Source organism: Eptatretus burgeri, chromosome 7, assembly GCF_056783735.1.
Source record: "Eptatretus burgeri isolate ZD-2024b chromosome 7, Ebu_testis_v1, whole genome shotgun sequence".
Lineage (NCBI taxonomy): Eukaryota > Metazoa > Chordata > Myxini > Myxiniformes > Myxinidae > Eptatretus > Eptatretus burgeri.
The window spans coordinates 61,058,976-61,079,023 of NC_140967.1; the positions used below are offsets into that span (position 1 = coordinate 61,058,976).

Here is a 20,048-nt window from a genome sequence, read left to right on the forward strand (position 1 = left end):
GATTTTGGTGCAAATACAAATCCGGATACGAGGATTTTAAAAAAAAAATTTCCAAGTGATTCTTCACCATTGAGAGATGGCACCACAAACGATATAGCATGATATCTCTAAAATTTGTGGATGAGTTGTGACAAAACTAGGTGAATGAGTTGGTTATTTGACAAGAACAAGCCAATTAGATTTTGGTTAATGTCTGGATCCAGATCTGGCCTATCAACGAGATAAAAAAACGTAAACTGTTTAGCCTGTTAGAGCGTATACTTCTGTCAAGCTGAACAGTTTGCGTTTTTTATCCCACTGATGGGCCGGATCTGGATCCAGACTTGATCTGGATTCAATTATTTTTTTGTAAGCCTTTTGTTCGGAACAATAATTTGATGAACTATAACCTTGGCCATGGTTTTTATTTTTATTTTTTATCCGTTAAAGACTTTATCTCCATTCAAACAGTTGGAACTTTGCTAACTAAAAATTGATTTCTTGCTTTGCTTCAGTTGACATACTGCACTTGCCTACTGGCACATTATTTATCTACCTCTTGGACAAATGTAGCGATTTGCAGTCGAGTCGAGTAACCTGGAACTGTGCTATTTGCTGGCAAGTTTTTACCCTGCATGTGAAGTGCAAAGTGTGGATAAGCAAATGGTTCTGTGTGCAGATGTCAGTCAATGATCGAGGAATGACTTGATTGAATGAGAATGAATGGCAGTTTGTTTTGTATCTCACTGATGGGCTGGATCTGCATCTGGACCTGAACCAAAATCTAATCTGCTTGTTCTTGTCACTTACCTAACTCATCTGCCAAGTTTTGTCATAATCCATCCACAACGTTTTAAAATATAATGCTATGTATCGTTTTTGGCCTCATCTTACAATGGTGAAGAATCACTTTTAAAATTCTCTTATCCAGATCTTCTCCAAAATCTAATCGATTCGTCCTTGTCACACACCCAACTTGTCCACCAAGTTTTGTCTGAATTTGTCCATAACCTTTTGAGACATTTCCTCACAGACAGATGCACAAATGGGGGAAAACATAACCTCCAAAGTAAAAATAGATAACCTCCTCATTCTGGGTTATCTCTTCATTATACTGAATGTCCTCACCAGAGAATCTTTGTTTATAGTATTGCAAGAAATTTCAAATAAATTTTGGACAGTGTACTGAATACACTTCCCAAGGGAGGATGAGCCTCACTGTGAAATGTATTGGTAATACAAGTTATACATACAGTACATTGTCTTTGCTGAAAGAGCTTGCTTTACTTGTGCTGAATGAAGTCTTTGACTGATTCCTACAAGTGGTGTAGTGTATATGAGCTGCTTGATTCATGTGATTTGAAATATCCTGGTGTGGGTGTGGGATCAGTGGAAATGTATCATTATTGAAAGCAACAATAAGTTTATGATTACCCAGGTGACCATCGAAAGAACTTTCAACTTTGCTATTGATAAATTCTACTTGAGTTGAATACACAGCTGTTAACAATTATAACCTTGTCACACCAGACATTTGAATGGTCATATAACTTTCATTGTACTACAAATTGGGCTGCATACAATGGCTTTAATATGGCCAAAAAAGTGATTAACATGTTTTGATCATCTTATTTCTGAAGCATGCATTTGCTGATAAGTGATGCCTTTGTTCGTACATGGTTTTTTTTTTTCTCCAAGGTGATTTTTGTGACATGTTTTGCATATGTTGCCTACTCATTCCCTGACCCTGCTTTCCCTCAGACTCTGAGTTCCAGTCTGCAGAGGAGTCTTTAACGGAATCTGGAAGCTGTGATGACGAATTTGCAGATCCTGTGGAATCTGTGGAAGTTTCTCAGGCAGTTTCCAAAGGCAGTGCAGAAAAGAGCCCCCAAAATCGAAAGCCATCAGAAACTGAAACCAGAAAACAAAACATGATTGATCTTCAGCTCAAGTTTGAAATAACAAAGGTAGGTTGAGACCCAATAACATATTTATGAAAATGACTTGAGGGTAGGAGGGGGTAAATTATCAATATTGGATATCTCATAATGGATATTCGTGGAAGTGATTTATAACCCCAATTAGCAACGACCAAAACCGGATGTCTCGGAAGCTCCTTGTCACCCCAACCATCCTGTTTCTGTCTCTTTTCCCTCTGATACTAGCAATTCTTAATCATTCATTGTCCTTTCTCTCCTATCCCGCACATTCCACGTGAAAATGGCAAGTACATGTGTATAAACCAAAATGGCAAGTACATGTGTGTAAACCAAAATGGCAAGTACATGTGTGTAAATAATGAGATGGCGACAACATGTGAGAGACTTTGTCTCCATGGCACACGTGCGCAACCTTCGCTAAGTGGAGGGAAGCCTCATCCCAGGAATTCGGGAGGTCAGGGTGGGGAGGGCTTTGGCTGTATAATGCAGCTGTGCTCAGACACACACACACACACACACACACACACACACACACACACACACACACACACACACACACACACACACACACACACACACACACACACACACACACACACACAGATAGATATATATACACACACAGCAAGTGAAGCTCTACTCGAGCATCCTGCACAAACATAGCACGACCAGTGCTACGTTCCCACAGTGCCAACGTTCCCACGGTAAAGCAGCAAGTTGAGTAGCAATAGGCATTGAATGAGCGAGTAGTTGGACTTGGTGCTGCAGTTGTCGTTAGCTTCCGCTTGCCCAGCAAAGGACTGAGGAGAGTTTGAGATTCAGGAGGATCAAGGACAGCTGGTACCCAGCCGCTCACGGTCGTCGGATCGAGTCAGTACTTGAGCATCCTGCACAAACGTAGCATGACCAGTTTGTGCCTCCCAACATCCCCAGAAATCTCTGCTCCATCCCTTCTGTCTGTTATTTTGTCTGGCTTGTGTCCTTCATAGAGCCTGTGTGTGATAGGTTTAATTTAAGGATTAGGCGTGGTAAGGTTCCTGTCTATTTTATTGTGTGTGCCGATCGGGTTTTTCTGTTCATTTATTTATTTATTTTAATCTTGTGTGTTTTTTAAGTGTATGCTCTGTGCATTTTTGAGCCATGGAACTACCCTTAGTACTGCAGCATAGCAAACCAATTGTTCGACTTTTCATAAAAGCACCAAAATTGGTACATATGTGTTGACTAATGTATTCTGAGCAATTCTGGATATGGAGCCACTCGAGATTTTGCCTTAAAATGGCCGCCATTATACTTTAACAACATGGGATATCTGTCATTGTTATTCTCTTTGTAGGTTTCTCAGAGGTGATAAATACTCCATGTGATGTGCATTTACAAAGGAAAACAATACAAATGTTATTTGTGTTGATTTATTATATTTCCAACCATTGTATTGGGGGAAAATGGTCATTTTTATGGGAAAATCCATTTTCGCCTTTGGGATGAACTCTGGATTGCCTTTGGGATGGGCAAGAACTACCGCTACATCCCTGCCCATGAAATGGCTGCCTCCCTCGGTCCACAGAAGGCACGTGCCCTCCCAGTCTCCCACGCCATGACCGGATGTGACACGGTATCAGCATTCGTGGGGCATGGGAAGAAATCTGCCTTGGAAAAAAAACATGGAACTCGTTTCCAGAACTGACAGATTCTCTTGTGACCCTGACCACCACGCCAGTCAACATCCAGGATGACACAATGCACTGCATTGAAAGGTTTGTGGTGCTCCTCCATGACCGCACCAGTCCATATACGGACGTCAACGAAGCCAGAAAGAAACTCTTCGCCAAGAGGAACTCCGTCCAGCGCATCCCACCTACCCACGATTCTTTGGAACAGCATGTGAAGAGATCAGTCTTCCAGGGTGGCTATGTCTGGGGGCAGGTCTTGGTCCCTCAACCCGTGCTTCCATCACCAACAAGCTGGGGCTGGCGGCAAACAGAGGATAGGTCCTACGAACCGCTCTGGACCACACTCCCCGAGGCTTCAAAAAGCTGCTTCGATCTGGTGTCGTGCGGCTGCAAAAAAAGGCTGTAGAAACTGCTGCAAATGCAAGAAGGCTAATCTGAAATGCACTGGACTGTGTGCTTGTGAAGGAGAATGCCAGTAGACAGACGCAGTAGACACGGACTGAGATATCGGCCTAGCTTAGAATGTGCAAATGCAAAGTCGCATTGCTTTTAAAAGTGTTCACTTCTTGATCCAGAGCCAGTACACTTGAGCTCAGAAACTCATATTGTACTAGACTGATGTATGCGTGTACTATGTGTCCTGGTAGAATGGTAGTAGACAGTAAACCGTAGCCGCTTCAAAGTGAAGTGTGCAATAATTTGACTACATTTTCTGAGTTAGTCATTATCACGATTATCAGTTCCCTTTTCAAAATAGAGTAAAGTATGTAATCTATAATGCATTTTTTGTTGATTCCAAACTGATTGAATGTGATGAATATCATTTGACTCTTGTTCTCCAGGCAATAATGGGTACTTTTCAGCAAAAAGTTTCAGGAGAACAGCAATTTACAAATCAAATAATGGATTTTTTACCGAAAATACTGGCTCATAATATTTGAATACGCCTTTTCATTGTCAATTTACTGAATTTTACACTTTCCTTATATCTACCACCAATACAATAAGAAAATAAGAGCATATAGCCAATTTCGCTAAAGTAGAATGGTGGCCATTTTGGAAAATGGTCGCCGAAGCTGACCAAGGCACAATCTCAGGTGGCTCCAGAACTAGAATTGTTCGGAATACATTATTCTACATGTCTACCAATTTTGGTGCTTTTATGCAAATTTGAACAATTGATCTGAAATATCAGACTACGCTGCAGGACTACCTCCAGCATAACCAGGTTCCTTTCAAAACCATGCGTACATGCCAAAACCATCACGTGGCCAGTTATAGTAAACACGAGCAAATACCACCCATCACTTCGCTGATGGGAAGACCAAGAAAGGGGGGTAGAGAGTAAGAGTGGTGTGAGAGGAGGGTGGAGGGATGGGGAGGGGAGAGTAAGGAGGGCTGGTGTGGGGGGGGGGGAGAGATGAAGGGAGCAGAGCGAGGAAAGGTGGGGGGTGAAGAGCGATGCCTCACCACACATCACTATACACTCCAAGAGAGAGAAGAGAAGACAGAGGGGGGTGCTGCACTTTATTAGGAAGGGGTTTGGGAGGGGGGGGTAATGAGGGGACAGACAATGGGAGCGAATAGCAAGGGGGAGAAAAAGAGAGAGAAAGGTGAGAGGGGAGGTGGAGTTACCAAAGAGAATGTTGTGTTATGATTTATGACCACACACACACACATATGTACACCCGCATATATCTAAATACAGGCACTTCCCTGTTTACATTATAGTTGTATTGCATTCCTGGAAAGCATCGTTTAAATTTAAATAATGTCTAACTTCAAAATTCCATTGATTTAATGTATTCAATTTAAAAAAGTGAGTGGAAATTTTTCAGAGTAAATTAATTAAAATATTTTTACAATAAAATACGAGATATCAGGGTCTGGTCTTCTTCTTCTTCTCCCTTCCTGTGCAGCACAAAGCTGTGAGTTGCATTATTGACAGGGTGTGGCAGTGCTGCTGATGCAGTGCTCCTGTAGGTTAGAGCATAAATTTGGAATTTGGCCAGGATGCTGGAGATAGCTCCCTTAATCTTCTCAAAGCACACCGAGAAGGGATCGTTAATGTCCAACAACTAATTTTGGCAGATGTGACACCCAGATTGACATCCATCTGAGGGATGACATTCACATTGAATAACTAGAGGGAGAGCACTCGGTAGAGTGCAAAACCTCCGCCGCCAATACTGCTAGGTCACTCAAGTGAACCTGATATCCTATTCATTCAATTTGACGTCAACAGTGCTCACAGAGTTATAGTTTGCAACTTTCCCTTTAACATTTAACTTTTACATACTCAATTCATTCGTCATAACTAGATTCCTTGAGACAGAAATTGATTTTACGTGGGTAAATCCACCTGAAGTTCCAAAATCAGCCGCAATTATAATTTTGGCATGTTTTTTGTTGGAAATCACTTAAAACATGTAGAAATGCAAAAAAAAAAAAAATTCAAATATTTTTACAAAATGGTCGCCATAGCGGCCATATTGGATTTTGGACCAAGTCCAAAATCTAATGGCATGATCCTTGGACCATACCTAATCCCCCCACCAAGTTTCGTCAAAATCCGTCGGATTTTTCCGTAATACTGTTCACAAACAAACAAACAAACAAACTAGAGGGGGAGCACTTGGGAGAGTGCAAAACCTCTGCCGCCAATACTGCTGGGTCACTCAAGTGAACCTTATATCTTATTCATTTAATATGTCAACATTGCTGACAGTTATAGTTCTTTTCTCTAACATTTTTTTTTGGGGGGGGGGGTTGGAAATCACTTAAAACATGCAGAAATGCAAAAAAAAAAAAAAATTCTCCAAATTTTTTTGGGTGGGGTTGGAAATCACTTAAAACATGCAGAAATGCAAAAATAAATAAATTTTTTCTCTAATTTTTTTGTGGGGGGGGGGACCAAGTCCAAAATCTAATGGCATGATCCTTGTACCATACCTAACCCCCCCCCCCCCACCAAGTTTCGTCGAAATCCGTCGAGGAGTTTTTCCGTAATACTGTTCACACACCAACAAACAAACAAACAAATAAAAACCAATGTCACCCCCAGGGTGACCAGTATCTTGCCAAAATGTGAACATGAGTGACTTATTTATTCGATTAAAGTTACTCAAAAAACAAGGGTTTCGTCGACCTTGATGCTTGACCTTTTTGTGACCTTGACCTTTGACCTTGACCTTTATATTTTCGTACGGTTAATGGTATCTCTCCTGGATCGCTGTACATGAAATATCAAGAGATTTTGATGAGAACTGAGGAAATAAAATTTTCATGAAAAATCCGTTTTTTTGTCATGTCGTCATCAAATGACGTCATAGCGTCAAACTTTTGATAGATCTGGAAAGCACTTATCAAGCGCTTTCATATGAGGTATTACTCGATTATGGTATCTAAGATTTCAAAATTTGACCTTGGGGTCAAAATCTTTCGACCTCCAGCGCTAACCATGAAGGTCAAGGCCGATTGCCACCAAAAATTAATCAGCTGAGCGCCAGACCATGAACGATATTCCCATGAAGTTTGAAGACGATCCGATCAAAATTGCTAAAAAAATAAGGGTTTCGTCGACTCCCCTGATTCGCGACAAAGTGACCTTGACCTTTGACCTTGACCTTGAAAACTTTATGCGCTGAAAGGGACCTCTATAGGCCTCTGATATGCGAAGTTACAAAAATTTCCAATGATAACTGTGCTCTGCAGAGTGATCGATATGTGATTACAGACAAAAAAAAGAACATACAAGCTGACTTACATATTGCAAAAACTTCGTTTTGGCAAGATAACAAACAAAAAATAAACCAATGTCACTCGCAGGGTGACCCGTATCTTGCCAAAAGGTGAACACGTGTGACTTCTTTAAGGTCACACTGAGGTGAACAGAGCTGCTACCCACCAGGAGAGACTCCTTGAGGAATATCTGCCTACGAGAGATTCCGATGAGAATCGTTCTGCAGAGTAACCATGAAAAATATGCGTTTGCTTCATAACGTCACCAAATGACGTCATAATGTCTCAAGCTTGACATATCTAGAAAGCACTCATTGAGGTGTTCAATTTGAGGTACTACACGATATGGTTCCTAAAACTTGAAAATTTGACCTTGGTGTCAAATATGTTTGACCTTCGGCGCTAACAATGAAGGTCAAGGCCGATCTCCACCAAAAATTAATCAGCTGAGCGCCAGACCATGAACTATAATCCCATGAAGTTTGAAGACGATCCGATCAAAATTACTCAAAAAATAAGGGTTTCGTCGACTCCCCTGATTTGCGACAAAGTGACCTTGACCTTTGACAGTGACCTTCAAAATTTTATGCGCTGAAAGGGACCTCTATAGGCCTCTGATATGCAGTTACAAAAATTTCCAATGATAACTGTACTCTGCAGAATTTTTTATACGTGATTACAGACAAACAAAAAATAAATAAATAAATAAAAAAGCCATACAAGCTGACTAACATATCTTGCCAAAATGTGAACATGAGTGACTTATTTATTCGATTAAAGTTACTCAAAAAGTAAGGGTTTCGTCAACCTTGATGCTTGACCTTTTTGTGACCTTGACCTTTATATTTTCGTACGGGTAATGGTATCTCTCCAGGACCATTGTACATGAAATGTCAAGACATTTTGATGAAAACTGAGGAAATAAAATTTTCATGAAAAATCCGTTTTTTCGTCATGACGTCATCAAATGACGTCATAGCGTCAAACTTTTGACAGATCTGGAAAGCACTTATTAAGCGCTTTCATATGAGGTATTACTCGATATGGTATCTAAGATTTCAAAATTTGACCTTGGGGCCAAAAACTTTCGACCTCCAGCACTAACCATGAAGGTCAAGGCCGATCGCCACCAAAAATTAATCAGCTGAGCGCCAGACCATGAACTATACTCCCATGAAGTTTGAAGACGATCCGATCAAAATTACTCAAAAATAAGGGTTTCGTCGACTCCCCTGATTTGCGACAAGGTGACCTTGACCTTTGACCTTGACCTTGAAAATTGTATGCGCTGAAAGGGACCTCTATAGGCCTCTGATATGCGAAGTTACAAAAATTTCCAATGATAACTGTGCTCTGCAGAGTGATCGATACGTGATTACAGACAAACAAAAAACAAGACAAAAAAAAAACATACAAGCTGACTGACATATCTTGCAAAAACTTCGTTTTGGCAAGATAACAAACAGACAGACAGACAGGGGTGAAAACAGTAACCTCCGATCTTTGATGGCGGAGGTTAACAAACAGAAAGGGGTGAAAACAGTAACCTCCGATCTTCGATGGCGGAGGTTAATCACCCTGCTTGTGAAACACCAGGATGACAGTTTATACAGCTGGGTTGACATTCAAACCCAAGCTAGACAGCTTAGAGCATGTGTACCTCTCTGCCATCTTGTGCCATGCTGCTGATAATTAGTCAGACAGAGGCTCAGGGTTGTCTGCCCCTTCCTCCATGTTTGACAATTCCATGTGAGGACATGCTGGCTTTTTCTTTGCAGTTTTTTTTTGTTTACCTTGTCGAGGCTCGTATGAGAGCGAACAAACAATGCACATCAAGGGGGGCATGAGACAAGAGGGGAGGGAGTGGGAAGGACAAAACAGTGGGGAACAGAGACATTCGGAGATCTGTGGAAGGGAGAGGGATGGGACTGGGAACATGGGGAATAGAAGATGGACATTACAGGGACTTTCAGGAAGGAAAGCAGGGAATTTGAAGGAGGTGGGCTTGGGTGGATTATCGGGGGTAGAAAAGATCGAGGATTTGGATGGGGGATGATAAGAGGTGGTGGTGAACAGCTGTTTTGAAGGCCTGGAGGGAAGAATGGGAATAAATAGAGTGAGGGAGTTTATTCCAAAGGTGGGAAAAAAGATGAATGAAAGAGTGAAGGTGAGCAGTGATTCGTGATTTTGGTAGTTTTTCCAGAAGGGAGTTGTTGGTGGACCTTGAGCGCCCTGCGGAAATGTGGTGGGGACAAATCGCAGAGAGAGCAGGGGGGGCGATGCTGGAGAGGAGACGGTAGAAGACAGAAAGACCACCGACCAACTTGCGGTGATTGAGTGAGAGGCCCAAAGACTCAGCCTCATTGCGGGAGATGTCAATGATCTGAAATGCCTTGGTTTCTACAGCGTGAAGCCGAGAAAGGTGGGAGACAGGAACACCAGCCCAGAGGGGAGAGCAGTACTCCATCAGGCTGCGGACAAAAGCTTTGTAAGTGGTCAGGAGCTCAGGTGGGCCGAGGAAGGACTTTGCACGACGGAGGATTCCCAGTCGGCGACTGGCTTTGGAGGCGAGGTTTTAAATGTGGCTTTCCCAGGAAAGGTCATGGCAGATAGTGAGACCCAGAACCTTGAAAGAAAGGACTTTTTCCAGAGGATTGTTGAGAAAGTTGATGGGGGGGGGGGGAGGGTTCTAAACGGTCCTTTTGAAGAGACATAGTGAGAGTGTGAGATTTGTCCAGATTGAAAGACATGTTCCATGTGTTGGACCAGTTTGTGATTTTATCCATATCTGCAGTGAGTGAAGAAGCTGCTGCTTGCCGGTCTGAGGGATGACCGATGGTACGGCAGAGAGTGGAGTCATCAGCAAAGAGATATAGAGGATTTTCCAGAGAGTTGGAAGATCATTGATGAAAACCAGAAAAAGAACAGGGCCCAGAACGCTACCTTGAGAAACTCCATCCTGGACAGGAAGAGGGGATGAAAGAACTCCATTTAGAGCCACACGGTGACTGCGATAGGAGAGGAAGTCTGCGAGCCATGAGTGGAGATGGCCTTGGATACCATAGGAAGAGAGTTTGGTGAGCAGGGCAGGGTGCCAGACTGTGTCAAAAGCACGTGATATGTCCAGGGATGCGGCTCTGATTTCCTGTCTGGCATTGAGGACTTCCATACTTTGTTGGGAGAGCAGAAGCAGCATATCCAGGGTAGAGTGACCTGGTCTGAAACCAAATTGATGATCAGAAATCAAGCCATTAGAGAAGAGGAAGGATTTCATGTCTGAAGCGATGATGGATTCTATAACCTTGCTGATGATTGGGAGAAGGCTGGCTATTGTTGCAGGGATCTGTTTTTGCACCTTTTTATGCAGGGCGGTAATGTTTGCTGATTTCCAAGCAAATGGCAGATGACCTTGAGCAAATGAGAGGGTGAATAGAACAGAGAGGGTGAGCAAGAGCAGAGGAGCAGGTTTTTAGGACACGTGGGCTGATGCTGTCTGGACCGGTTGTAAGCAGGTTCTTTACATGTATGACCGCCTATCCATGAGGAACAAAACGTTCACACACATGACATCGTAGGACACATGGTTTGGCAGCCATATTGGATTTACCCCAAAACATATAAAAATCTTCTTCAGAACGGCTTGACAGATTGAGTGAAAACTTCACACAAATGTTCCCCAAGCCTTGGGTGTTCAAGTTTGTTGAGGAATAATTGATAGGTCACATGGTTTGCTCGCCATATTGAATTGAAGAAAAATATTAAATAATGCTTTCTTTGTAACCACTTAATCAATCGACATTCAACTTCAGTTACGATCTAGTTGCTATGGGGAATAAATGTTTTTTTAATTTCAACTTGATCAGACCCATTGTCTGGCAGCCAGAATTATTGAATTTGTTTTTATCTGGGTTCTTTTTCTTTCTTTCTTTCTTTCTTTCTTTCTTTTTTGAATAAGGTTCACTTGGCTGTGCCTGGATGGGTTGGAGGGTGGAGGAGTAACAGCTGAAATGCTAATCCTATCCAGGTTCCTCCTGATTACTTCATCTTTGCTTTTTGCTTGTTAAGGTTCCTTTTGATGATGTCAATGCAGGACTGTACCTATAAGCCTGGTGTTGGCTTAGTGATTGGGGTGGTAGCTCAGGGTCCTCGGGTCCTGAGTTCAAGCCCAATTCCTGCTGAATTAACACCAGGGGGTTGACTCAGCCTGTCATCCTTCCAATGTCGGCGAAATGAGTACCAGTGTAGCAGCCAAAAGGCTGCACATGAAGGGGAGGTGGAAATGACAAATTGATTAAATCTGGTTTGGTGTGTTGCAAGCATGATGTGCTGAAAGACCTCCTCCTGCACCTTAATTCTTTGTGAATTCCTTGTATTTGGTCTTCCATTTGATTTGATTTGAATTGAATTGATTTTAATCCCATTCTAAATTCCATTGAATAATAATGAAAAACGTCATGAGTCAGAGTCAGGATTCCAATCAAAGCGGTGTTGCATCAAAGTGCGACGTCTTGGTACCTGGTCATCACTGCCAGCAGTTATAAAGTGGCTGTTTCTTATTATGTCTCTTATTAATTATGTAACACACCAGTACACACACACACCACACAAAGCTACACAAACACCACACAAAACAAGTTCTGGTGAGGGTCTGCAACCACTGATTGCTCTTCCTAGTTTACTTTGCCTTCTTAACTCTGGGGATTTCCCCACGGAGAACCCAGCCATTGTCACCAAGCCCACTGCTCGTGTGGCAGGAGCCTTTGCTGCCTTTGTGACGATCCCACAGTTTAATTATTTTCGTTCCAATCAATGAAGTTACACTTTGGGCACATTCCTTAATCTTTTCTTCACTCAATATAATTGTCTGAACAGTAGAAAAAGTTGTTTAATGCTTTGGCGATTTCACATTTGATTGTTATGTGTACATATGGAGGAGGGAGCATGCCTTCCTTATTTTAAAGTAAATATGCTTAGTTATAAGAATCGCTAATTTCTAATTTTCAGATTTCACTGCAGATTTCAACACTTACACAAGCTCCGATCCTCAATTCCGAAGACAGATTTCGATTATATACTTTAATGAATCTGTGAGAGGCCATTGTGGAAAATCGCATCATATAATGCATAAGATCGGACCAAGCTCCTAATTTGAAAACTATAGCACCTACAAAAGCGATATATCAATTCATCGGTATAAAGATCAGGCATTCGATGATATGAGTGAGGAAAGTAAAAATATATATATATATATATATATATATATATATTGAGTGCTTTATTGTACAAAAACCAATATGGCCTGTTCCAAGTCAAGGCATTGTTGAGCAGGCCAAAACAAAATGTTTGCTTCAGACCCCTGCGATGTGACAGCAGGCTGAGAAAGATGATGTTCTGCCATCTTGGTAAGGGTTTTTGTTTTGTTTTGTATTTTAATGATGAGTACCCTGTTAATTATTTTCAAAAGGGTTATTTAAGAACCCAATACCCTGTTTTAATCCATGCACTCCTTTGGAGTTCGCTTAGTATGCATGCAAAGTTTTGCGCTGCTAGGATTCATGGTTTTGGAGTTACGGAGTAGACACACTGATATGCACGCGTGTACACACACACACACACACACACACACACACACACACACACACACACACACACACACACACACACACACACACACACACACACACACACACACACACACACACACACACACACACACACACACTGCCCTGCAGAGTCACCCCATTTGCGGAACTCCTCTGCTCGGCGTCTTGGGGGTTCATCTCCGGTGGTCTCCAGTCACCCATAACAATGCTTTTTTTTTCTTTTTCTTTTTTAATAAAGATGTCTTTATTCGGGTATGTGATGTTGGGGAAGCATTCCCAATATATAATGTATTTTGAATGGAAATGATGAAAGATGTCAAGTGTTGGTATGAGGTGTGTTGAAAAGGCTCCCAAATTGATTTTATTGTGATGTCGTTTTGACATCGTTATCCACTACCAGCGAAGAGCCTGTCCTTACGGATGGGATAATTCTCACAGAAGTGTCAGTATGACTTAAATTACCTAACCCTTCCGGGAACAATGCCACACCATAATATTTACATGGAGAGAATTGGGGTTATATCCCTGGTAGGTTTCATCATGACCTTTATGAGTAAACAGAAAGTGGTTCATAAATTTTGCTTTGGATTTTGAGAAAGGGTTATATATATATATGTAGTATTGTACAAAATGTTGAGTGGAGGTTACAGGGATATTGCATAAATTTATTCAGTTATTTCATTTACTGTATATATTTTTCTTTTTTTGTAGGTATTACTCGAGCTGTGCAGGCAGGAGCAGGATCAACAGGTCGCCGTTCTTCAGCTGGATGTGCAACAACTCGGTGGAGAAGTCACAGTGCATACTTGGCACCTTAAAGCAGTTGCTTACCTGCACACCCTTGCTGTGCACTCATTTGAATTCAAAGGTGGATTTTGGAGTTTTGGTTAACCATGTGATGAGGGAATTCTTAATCTTTATGATACGTTGATGATTGTGACTGTTCGTGATGCAGGAATGGGGGCTGGCAGGATGGCGAGAGGTACGCGCACACGCTTCTAAGCTGTCTAGCCTGTATTTGAATCTCGGCCCAGCTATAAACTGTCATTCCACTGTTTCACAGGCAGGGTGATTAATCAATGTGTGTGCCGTCCCTCGGATAGACGTTAAACGGGGTGTCCTGTCTGCCAGCATTAGTTGGTGGATGTTGAAGATCCAATGGTGTCTTTTGCAAAGAGTAGGCAAGTTATCGCCAGCATCATAAACAAATTTCAAATTCCTCTTCTGACCTTAGTCGAATATTAGGCCTGGTCAGCCAGTTGGTGAAAAACTTGGGCCAAATTTCCCATGGTCAACCCTACAAAAGCGTGGGAATAATTGTGGCTGTTAAAGAATATGATGAAGTAATGCAGAAATTGGTAAACCCACTTTTATTTTAATGTTTCATTGTTTACAATTTTGTACAAGTATTGTTTATTCATTAACTACCTCTGGGGAGGTTGTTACATTTGGAAATGTTAGGTTAGTCGCATCTTTTTATTTTCATCTCACTTTTTTATCCCCCGCCGCGTGGCGGAAGGGGGATATTGTTGTCACCCGGGTCATCCGTCCGTCCGGCTGGGCGTCAACATTTATTTCAATGGCGGGGGATTCCCCATCTCTGATGGGTATATTTTGTTGGTTCCGGTCCTTTTGATTTGCTCCGCAAAGTAATATAATGTTCTGTCTCAAGCAAAATGCTATTGCAAACCAAGGAAAATAATTTTATTTGTTTTGTTGGTGGTTGCACCCTTTTTGAGTTAATGAGGCAACTGATTTGGTGGAAACTCAAAGTTTAGATATATCTGGCTTTCAGGACGGCAGGTTTTCATGCGGCAAGCTTTCTGAAAAATGCCAGAGCCCTGTTTAATATGTTATTTTCTCCTTTTCTAAGATAGCAACCAAGTTATCTGATTTGAAGATCCATTTTGAATTTTGTGGAGTTTGAGATTCCTTTCTTTATTATGGTCACTTTTTATTCATTCTTTGACACTATTGAGGTTCATGGAGGAGGAGTTAAGATAATGAGCCATGTTTAATTTCTCATTGCAGATAAAGAAGAGCCATTGAGTCTTGTTCAGTCTGGAGGCACAGACTCAAAACTTCTTTCGGCTGAGTACATTAAAGTGAGGCGATTGCAGCACCTTTAATTTGTAGCACTTGTTCAAATAGCAGATTGGGACTTTGTGATATTAATTGTCTCAATTTTTCCTTTCTCCTTACAAAGGTGAATCAGGACAATCCTGAATTTGAGACAACTTTCAACAGTAGAGAACAGTTAGTCAAGGTAATCATGTGTACCATACTTTTTAAGTGGCCATTTATCAAGTGCACATGTTGTATACATTTTGAGGACATGGAGCATGTGTGGAAGATGGGGGGACACGGAATGGGGGTGGAGAGAGACAGATAAGTAGGGATTTAGTGACTTGGGAAGATGGGGGCAGGATAATAGACAGATGGGGAGCGGGGGGGTGGCAAGAAAGAAGACAGATGAAGTGAGTGTGAAGGTGAAGGTTAGGAATGGGTATTTATTGATCGAGGATTGGAAACTGGAGTAGGGTGTTCAAAATATTGCCATATTTGCCAATGTAGTAAATAGTTGACACTTTCTTAGCATTTAAAAAACAAAACTTTTAATATGTCCATCATAATGGGTTTATGTAGCATTTAATCTTGACTGAGTGTAGTGAGGGTTTTTTTGTTGTTTTTTTTCGTTATTTTATTCCTTAGGTCTGCTTCTCCAGCTTGGATCTGATGCTGCACCTGGAGGCTTTGCTTCAAGTTTGGTCTTTCCTTTCTCCATTGTTGGTGCATGCTGCAAGGCCAAGTGACCAACATCGAGTGGAGGTGGACTGCACAGACTCTAGCAAGGCTTCAACCATAATGCCTATCAAGATTGGTATGAATTTTCAAGCAAATGCAGTCATGTTTGGAAACTTCTTTCTTGATCATTTTATAATCATGTCAAACATTCACATCTTAGGTTCAGGTTGGTTATTTTTCTTTAAATTTCTTTATTCTAATGAACATGCAGTTTTCACAAGTAACTGCACGAGGGCTTCAAATTGGCAGGACACCGCCATCTCCGGTCATCTTCCATCTGTGCTCTTGATTTTTTTTTCTTTCCTCATTAACACTCTCCCTCCTCTTTATCTACTTACAGGTTGCTATGTATCCTTCTCTCTTTTCTTTTCTGTTCTGTTCATTCATCTCTTTGTTGCATCTACATGTCGTCCCACAACCCAAACTGTCAGTAGTGCCTTACACTCTCTGTCATTTCGCTCTTGCCTGAGCCAAGCTTATTTCATACAACAACAACAACAACAAAAAAGTCTGGCAGCCTTTAATTTGATGGTATCCTTAATAATCAAATAAAACTGGTAAATTGTCATAGAGTATTATGTCCATAATGGAGAGGTTTATTAGTTGTTTTTTTTTGTGAAGGCACTTTAAGCTGGCTGGCCCAAATGTATTTGTTGGAAATTTAATCTGTCTGGTAAATCAAGCCTTCGTTATCTGGTTAAGTCACTTTGGGTACCTTGTTATCCTTTAAATAATTTATCATAAGCAGTGAATTACTGAAAATGAGTGGTGGTTTCATTCGGAAGAAATTCTCAGACGTTCATTACAATTTATGGTTTATGGTGCAAAAAACAGAATTTGAATCTCAGCAGATAACAAATATTGGTTTAACAATGATTGTATATGGGTTTATATTATATATTATCATGATGAATGTAGTCTTGTTTTTCTCATCGATTGCAAAGCTGCTTTACACCAAGTTTCTGTTTTGTTTTCAGGTTCAAAAAAACAGTTGCCTTCCTTTGTGGACTTCGAAATAGAAGCCAACCTGGAGGCTTTCTCCATTTGTATTTGTGACAAGGAACACATCATCTCAGACATTTACATCAAAGGTACCATTGCAAGGTCATACTTTTAAATTGCTGTGATGCTGTCACTCCTGATTAAACAGGGACAGATATTCTTAAATGTCTGGACAAATTCAACTTCTCTTTGTTGTGAGCTTTCATAAATAATGTACCCAATTTGTGATTTCAAGTATTTTTCTTCTTCACACTATCAAGTATCAGTTCATTTTGTTTATTTACCACCCTTATTAAGTGGATGTCCAGGCTTCCTGTTCTTTCTTGAATTTCTGGCCTTTTAATTTTTCTTTTTTTTTAACCAGGCTTGGAGGCATCTGTTCAGAAGCAATCAAAGCAGACAGTACTCAACGCAAGCCTAAAAGACATCCTCGTCCTTGACTCCGATCCAAATACTATTCACAATAAGGTGATTCTTCGGCCGGTTAAAGGGCCATCGTCTGATTCTGATTTACCTTATCCTATTTAGTGTTCATGTTTGATGTCATGTTTGTTTGACAATGCCTGGTGTTGGCGCAGTGGTTAGGGCAGCGGCTTGGGATCCAAAAGGTCCTGAGTTCAAGCCCCGTTGGGCCACTGAATTAATACACCAGGGGGTTGACTCAGCCTGTCATCCTTCCGAGGTCGGCGAAATGAGTACCAGTGTACTGGGCCAGTGTATACCCCGGTTAAAATAGGTGTACCATATCCCTGTGTCGTAAGGGGCGACCAGGGTTGCGTCAGGAAGGGCATCCGGCGTAAAACATGTGCCAAATCACTATGCGGATCATACGGATGATCCGCTGTGGCGACCCCGAACGGGAGCAGCCGAAAGAAGAAGAAGAAGAAGATTTAGTGTTCATGTTTGAGCACATGGTTCATTATACTGAGATCCCAGATTAAAATCCCAAATATACTTTGTTCATGAAAATCGAATTACTTTGTAATTTATGTAACAATGCTAATTACTGTGCATCAACATCTCGCAATGTACTCTCATGAATATGGTATTTGTACATGTTACTCCATAGACCTTGTATACTGTAAAATTAAATCACTAGTGCTTTTCAAGAAATAAACATTATTTTCACCTCAAAAATTGCCAGTTCTATAGTATAGGCTTAATTTCTTTTATTTCTTACATCATGTACACTGATGAGCCAAAACATTATGACCACTGACAGGTGAAGTGAATAACATTGATTATCTTGTTACAATGGCACCTGTCAAGGGGTGGGATATATTAGGCAGCAAGTGAACAGTCAGTTCTTGAAGTTGATGTGTTGGATGTACGAGAAATGGGCAGGAGTAAAGACCTGGGTGACTTTGACAAGGGCCAAATTGTTATGGCCAGACAACTGGGTCAGAGCATCTCTGAAACGGCAAGGCTTGTGGGGTGCTCCTGGTCAGCAGTGGTGAGTACCTACCGACAGTGGTCCGAGGAGGGACAAACCACAAACCGGCGACAGGGTGTTGGGCGCTCAAAGCTCATCGATGCGCGAGGGCAACGAAGGCTATCCCGTCTGGTCTAAACCAACAGAAGGTCTACTGCGGCACGTCACAGAAAATTTTAATGGTGGTCACGGGAGGAATGTGTCACAATCCACAGTGCATTGCATCCTGCTGCGTATGTGGCTGCGTAGCCACAGACCGGTCAGAGTGCCCATGATGACCCCTGTCCACCGTCGAAAGCGCCTACAATGAGCATGCGAGCGTCGGAACTGGACCTTGGAGCAGTGGAAGAAGGTCACCTGGTCCGATGAGTCCCGTTTTCTTTTAGATCATGTGGATAGCTGTGTACGTGTGCGCCGTTTACCTGGGTAAGTGATGGCACCAGGATGCACTGTGGGAATATGGCAAACCAGTTGAGGGAGTGTGATGCTTTGGGCAATGTTCTGTTGGGAAACACTAGGTCCGGCCATTCATGCGGACGTCAGTTTGCCACGTGTCACCTACCTAAACATCGTTGCAGACCAGGTACACCCCTTCATGGCAATGGTATTCCCTGATGGCAGTGGCCTCTTTCAGCAGGATAATGCGCCCTGCCACACTGCACACGTTGTTTGGGAATGGTTTGAGGAACATGATGAAGTGTTGACGGTGTTGCCCTGGCTTCCAAATTCTCCAGATCTCAATCCAATTGAGCGTCTGTGGGATGTGCTCGACCTACATGTCTGATCCACGCCGGCTCCACCTCGCAACTTACAGGACTTGAAGGATCTGCTGCTAATGTTTTGGTGCCAGATACCACAGGACACCTTTAGGGGTCTTATGGAGTCCATGCTCGGCTGGTCGGCGCTGTTTTGGCGGCACACGGAGGACCAACACCATATTAGGCAGGTGGTCATAATGTTTTGGCTCATCAGTGTATGTTTTTATTGATGTCATGTAAGACAATTATGGAGCTGGCAATCAGTATGCTTTTGTTTTTCTTATTGAAGTGTATTAATGTGTCTGTGGTAGGCCCAGTTCCTTCTACTCTTCCCTTCACCTTCTCTCCCTTTTAATCCCATCAATGTGATCTTGTTTTTTTGTCCTCTTTACAACTGTACTTTCACTTATCCAAGGGGATCAGGAGATTGATGAATGGCTCACAGAAGGTAACACTGTCCTTCTCACAAAATCTGAAGAAACCCAACTACTTCGCAAATAACAGCCAATAACCTGTCTACCAACAACATACAAAACTTTCAACAGGAATCATGACAGAAACAATGTACCACCACCTAATACAACAAGGAGGCTGAGAGGCAGAACAGAAGGGATGCAAGAGAGGATGCTACAGAACAATAGACCACTTGCTACTGAACAAGGCCATACTCGAAAACGGCAATACTAGAAGAACCAAATTGTCCACAGCCTGGATAGACTATGAAAAAGATTTTGATAGTGTCCCACATTCATGGATGATAAAGTGCATGTAAATGTACAAGATAAATCCACAAATAATCAATCTGATTAAAAAAGCTATGGACCTACTATATGGAATAGCACACCAATCCTGCAGCATTCAGAAGGAAAGCTCAAAATACCAGGAGTAAAGAAATGACTCAGGATCTTTCAAGGAGATAGTCTTTTCCCCCTCCTGTTTTGCCTGGCTCTGGATCCATAAAGTAACCTCATTAATGAGCAAGGACACGGATACACCCTAACAACCAATAAAAGAATGTCCAAAGAAGCAAGAAAGGTGACGCATCGACTGTACATGGATGAATTAAAACTCTTTGCACCAAACGATGAAAAATTGACAGAACTGAAATACGTGAA

The 20,048-nt window shown here is 41.8% G+C and overlaps 1 protein-coding gene across 1 annotated transcript in view; it reads left to right on the forward strand.

Moving 5' to 3' along the window:
- The window catches only part of LOC147023371 (intermembrane lipid transfer protein VPS13A-like), a 220,847-nt gene that overhangs the window by 102,067 nt on the left and 98,732 nt on the right, over window positions 1-20,048 (forward strand). Inside the window, exons 27-33 of the mRNA XM_085888717.1 lie at window positions 1,741-1,946; window positions 13,648-13,804; window positions 14,968-15,041; window positions 15,143-15,202; window positions 15,649-15,817; window positions 16,719-16,832; window positions 17,108-17,211. Of these exons, the coding sequence (XP_085744843.1) occupies window positions 1,741-1,946; window positions 13,648-13,804; window positions 14,968-15,041; window positions 15,143-15,202; window positions 15,649-15,817; window positions 16,719-16,832; window positions 17,108-17,211 (884 nt within the window). The remainder of the gene's footprint in view (window positions 1-1,740; window positions 1,947-13,647; window positions 13,805-14,967; window positions 15,042-15,142; window positions 15,203-15,648; window positions 15,818-16,718; window positions 16,833-17,107; window positions 17,212-20,048) is intronic.